The sequence below is a fragment of the Trametes versicolor genome (genome assembly GCF_000271585.1).
Source record: "Trametes versicolor FP-101664 SS1 unplaced genomic scaffold TRAVEscaffold_6, whole genome shotgun sequence".
In the NCBI taxonomy this organism is placed as follows: Eukaryota; Fungi; Basidiomycota; class Agaricomycetes; order Polyporales; family Polyporaceae; genus Trametes; species Trametes versicolor.
This window is the reverse complement of record NW_007360326.1, coordinates 2,651,679-2,657,035: the sequence shown is the minus strand read 5'-3', so window position 1 is coordinate 2,657,035 and position 5,357 is coordinate 2,651,679. Positions and strand designations below refer to the sequence as shown.

At 55.9% G+C, this 5,357-nt stretch overlaps 1 protein-coding gene across 1 annotated transcript; it reads right to left on the bottom strand.

Moving 5' to 3' along the window:
* Positions 1 to 2,471: 2,471 nt before the first annotated feature.
* On the bottom strand, positions 2,472 to 3,946 carry TRAVEDRAFT_48093 (uncharacterized protein; the record flags this gene model as incomplete). Its single annotated transcript, XM_008040266.1, has 3 exons — positions 2,472 to 3,073; positions 3,128 to 3,224; positions 3,626 to 3,946. 3 exons carry the CDS (start codon positions 3,944 to 3,946, stop codon positions 2,472 to 2,474), a joined length of 1,020 nt encoding a protein of 339 aa, XP_008038457.1.
* Between the last annotated feature and the right edge of the window lie 1,411 nt (positions 3,947 to 5,357).

Sequence of the window (5,357 nt, the reverse complement as noted above, 5' to 3'; positions counted from 1 at the left end):
CCCGGCTCACGCGTCTCCGACCTCCACGCGAATTTCAGCTCATGTATATCATCGCGGTCGTGAGCCTTGCTGGCTCCGCCCGCGTCCCGCTCCTCCCCGTGATACTCCCGGTGCGTTGCATGTTAGAAGCAGAAGTCATGATTAGATTTACACGCGAGTACGATATAATTCCCATTGACGAGCGTGGCGCTATACTACTTGTATGCATCCGTCTCTCTCGTTGGGTTTACGAAGCTGTGGCAGATATCATCGCCGGCTCTCTGCCTCTGTCCCGGTGTTACAATGTGCCAATGTCCTGAACGGCTGCGTTCGTTGTCCTGTCATAAGATGCAGTCAATCATGTTATACCTGATAAGTTACAAATATAATCTGCAGTACCTAAATTAGTGGGATCGGATCTGGCGTGCGAAGCATCGCCGTTCACCCTCAAGTACGTTCTGCGTGCTGATTGGCTCCTACCTGCTCGCACGCAGCCGTCTCTGCGATCTCTCTCTCTCTCTCTTCCTGCATCGACGCCGTGCATTCACTACTGCGCACCCTGGTCCACCTCTTCGAGACTCTCCCTTGCGTCTCTACGTAAGGTACTCTCTTTCGCTCATCTTCTCTGTGTGTCTACCCTCACCCGATGTCGAACGTATGTCCTCTCCCCTTCGTCCGCGGTCCCCTCTCGTCCTCGCTTTCACGGGCTCATTAAGACGCTGCCGGTGCGCTATAACATCACGACGCCTATTTTGATTGGAGAACGGTGCAGGTGAGGCCCGAGACCAAGCCATTGCAGACTCTACACACGAACGACCGGTTGTACGTCTATTTATGCGCTATCGTCACAATACCACACTCACCGCCGCCTCCAGCTCGCCGTCAACAGTCTACCCCAGATCCGTATGGACTGATTCAGGATATGCATTCTCCACAATGTGCTCTCGAGCGCCTTCGACTACATTGTCTGCCCATCGCACGAATGACTGGAGAGCGCTGCTATTCCGCCGCCTCTCTGCTTGCTGCCTACCTCTGGATCTCGCCTGCTGGTCACAGGGTTCTCTCACGCACTCATGCTAGCTACCCGCTGAAACGGACGGACAAGACCCAAGATATGCACATCAAAGGTACGTGCGTCGGGGCATCATGAGCGCTGATTGGGCGCATAGATGCGGCACGGAAAGCGCGGACAGCGCGGACAGCGACTCAGGCCAGGTCACACGAGGCGAATATGGACAGACCCGATCGGAAAATCGCGTCGCCCCCGCTGCCTGGGGTACCAGTTCCAGGGCAGGCTCGGCACGCACTGTGCTAGTGCGCCCCTCGCGGCCGCTGTGAGTCCATCGGTGCTTCGAGTCGCTGCTTGAGGACAGCGCAAAGACTTCTATTTTCCTCCGACATAGAGCCCGCATGAGCGGAGGGCCCTTCGCATGCAGAGAGCGTCCCGTCGGCGGGGGGTGTCTTAGGGCACGGCCAACCCCTCGGTGGTCTGCGGTGCACGTATATACACCGTGCCCGCGGCGATTGCATCTACATTCTGGAATGTCGAGCCAGCCGGAGGGCTGTAATACGCCACGGTTGCGAAGAAGGCTGTAGCGATGTGCCCCGCAATGCGGTGTCGACCAGCGACTCTCGGTGGACGCCGACCTCGTTCGTACTTCTTTCGCTGCACGGGCGCGTCTGATCCGGGTGTCTGGACCTTACGAGAGCTCGTCGCATGCAGGAGCATAGGAATAACAACGTGAGTCTCGCCTTACATCTGCTCCCGAATCGTCGCTCATCCGCCTTCAAGACGTGCTGCATGCGCATCAGAGGCATACCAAGAAGAACCACCATGGATCTCGGCCTCGAGCAAGGCGAGGGTAAACCAGTACATGATCTCACACAGGCTCATGGCGACGCTCTGTCGCCATCGCAGGAGTGCCAAGCCTCGACGTCTTCGAGACTCGAGCACACCTCTGCGCATGCGAAGCCCCGAAGCGCCCCACATGCGTCGCCGCACCCACGTGGAATATTTGACATCAAGGTATGTACCTCAAAGTTCAAACATCGCGCAGGGCGCGGCAAACCTGGCATCTCGCGTTCGCGCAGACGACGCAGACCGCGGCGATGGATATAACATGGCCTGCACGGGTGTCCTGTGCTCGCGCCCCGCGCTCCCTCTCTGTATAGTACCGTGAATGTATGCCGGTGTGTATCATGCATTGGTCGACGACCGAACTATCATGCCTTCCGAGTTTGAACGCCACCCATAGTATATACGCCCAACGTAAACGTCGTAGCGAGCCTCACGTCGTCCGTCCGAGGCACGATATATGTGCATAAGTAATGCATATCTAGGCGTACAGCCTACAACTCAACGTCGCGCCGAGACTCTATCGTAAAACAAAGGGGAGGGGTACAGTGTACTATCGGGCTGGGTACATATAAAGAGTAATCGAGGAAAAGTCGTCAATATCGAGTCTGGTAATCGAAGACGTGGCATAGGAGAGTCACAGATACTGTATACGAAGTAGGTAGTCAAGGGCGGAGCGGTACATGTGAGCATAAAGGAAGAAAAGCCATGGTATAGACAAGATATCTTTGCAGAGGTGTGAGTCCAAGTCCGAGTCCGAGTCCGAGTCCGAGTCCGAGTCCGAGTCCGAATCGGTGTCCTGAGCCAAAAGCCGCGGAACATCATGTGGAAGTACTGTATATGGTCTCCGGTACCTATAATGACGTGGACGATACTCAAACCGCAGGGCATTGCGCAATCCAGACAAGACGTCCCAGATGTACGCAGCGTGCCTTGCCGGGCGGTCGCACAACTCCAGACGGAGCACGAGCTCTGCAAGCTCGGGTAAGAGCTCCGGAAGGCGCTGTGCGGAACCGACCACCTCCTCGCCCGTGCCCACAGCGATCCTACAACAGCTGAGATCATGGGACCAGTGCTCGCACTCCAGGACGGTTTTCTTGAGGATCCCGGGTACTGGACGACCTGTGGCTATGGCCAGGAGCCAACTCGGGAATTCCACGCTCTCATCCAACCCGCTGAAACAGACTGTGACCGAGCGGAGAGCAGGAAACGAGTCCCTGAAGAGACTGATGAACACCTCTAGGGAATGTAGAAGGTGAGCTATGTGACGTAGCTGGACCGAATTCCACGTACTGGGAGCACGCTCAGTTTGGAAAACGAGCTCCGTAACAGCATACCCGAATACGCGGCCTACACCACTTGGTCCAATGTTAGCGGGCTTCCAGATTTTCTATGTAAACAGTAGGTTGTAAGCCATCTCATAATATGCAGTATAAATGACGGGCTTGCCTTTATAGTGTCCGCATTTAGCCATAGTCTCGTAAGCTTCCGGCATGCTCGTAGATTCTCCGCTGTGGTACACAGATTCTGCAATGCTGCGGCAGAACAGCGCTCCGATTTAATCTCATTGAGTCCTATGGCCAGTGTAGCAAGGTTGGAGCAGGCCCACACAACGTCGAGCATCGCCCTAAAAGATTGAAAGGTACACCCAAACAAAGTCAGGGAGGTTATGCTGGAGAAGAACGGCAGACGCATGCGGAGTACTCGGAGAGGGGGTCCACGGTCAAAGTCGATTTTGATACACAGGAAGTGCTTCATATAGGGGAAAGAGTGCATGAAGAGTTCCCCCACCGTTCTGAGATCAGGTGGTTCATAGTCATCGTCGCTCTTTAGCATGAGCCCGTGGATGAGTGTGATGTTCGGGGATTTTCGAACGGCCTGAGTGAAGCGAGCGAATTTTTGCCTGTCAAAGAGGGACGGGAAGGTCCAGAGGAGGTACTGCGCCCGCACGCGCCATGCGCGACAGGTAAGAGCGCACGCGCACAGTGCTGGTTGCGAGTCCCCAGAATACTGAAGAACGAGCGACCAACCGCTCTCTGGAAAGTTGCGGTATTCCGGGAGTGCGTTCATGACTTTCTCGCAGAGCTCGATAGGAAAGATGCAGGAATCCATGCAGGACGAGATGGAGATCGGCTATGGCGCAATACCGGAGATGCTGGACCCATATCGGTAGGATGTTCGATAAGCTTGGGCAACTTATGGGACAATTGGGAGGGAGTCACAGTGGACTTACGCAATGTTTGCAGAATCGCTATCGAAGAGTACGGAGGTGCGAGAGGGGAGGGCGACGAATGGGGAGCAGTTCGAGTATCCCAGGCGGACGTGTAGGTGTGCTAGGAGAAAGCCACCTAGGACGGGGACGCGTACATGTGCATTGCGTCTTCTCATCCAGGTGTCCCTTGCTCATTCGGACCTCGTACACCGCGAGACTACTGATCTCGGCGAGTTCAATGAAACCTTCGATGATTCTTCAAATACACACCGGCTTCTATCATAATAGGGTTCTGTTCATCTCGGGAGCCTATCCACCCACTCATCCGTATGCACCATCAAGCTTCAGAATTCCGCCACCGCAGCGCTACCCAGGCAACATGAATTGATGCCGAATAAATCATATTTATTGCAGTCCACAGTTCAGACCTTTGCGTCAATTCTATCGCAATCACCCCGTCCATGTGCTGCAGAACAGCCGGTCGTAGACGGAAGCAAACGCCGTCCGTATTCCTGTCGGTTCTCCTACCAAGAAATCCTGATCTTCTCACTTCTACGCCTGCGCTGATATGGCGCATTTGCTGCAAGACCACCAGCAGGATGTTGGAGTCGAAGAGACAACTTGAGACTGGCGGCTGCAGTAGTAGGCCGGATTGAAGGATTACCGCCATCGAGTCGCATATGTGTAGCGCATGCAGTTCTTACGCGGCGAGTCTCAGATATGCTTGCGGGGGCGCATCCCATGACTCGCAGCGAGGGACAATATCCTGCGGTGAAGTGAGCTGCTCATAGCGTCCTTCAGGTAGTCTACCGATCTGAGAAGACGTACCTGGCCGCGCGCACGCTGATCGTCGACCACCACGCGACCACCGCATTCCCGTGTTGCATAGTTGTATTATTCACCATGCGGTACGGGCCCTTCACGACATCCACGACGCTCGCGCATGCGCCCCGGGCGCGACGAGCCACCCCAAACAGAGAGTCGACTGGGCACCGCCATGTCCGGACATCTGCGAGTGATGGAGGAGAGAACGAAGAAGGCGCTGGGGGAGGCGGCCGTGCTCGTACGTATCCTGCCGACTCTTCGTCGTGCATCGCCGACGTTCGAAGCCGCGCGTCGCACGGCAGAGGAGCTCAATTTCCTCCCCGTGTAGCACGCGCCCTCGGAGCCGGCTCCCTGTAGTGATCGGTGAGCTACGCAGCGAGCGAAGACATCGCGCGACTCTTTGAGGCCCGGACAGAAGTGTAACTGAGTTGAGCCGCCGCGTCTTCCGTTCGCTGACGTCCTTGGGAGACGACCGCTGCGTCGCGC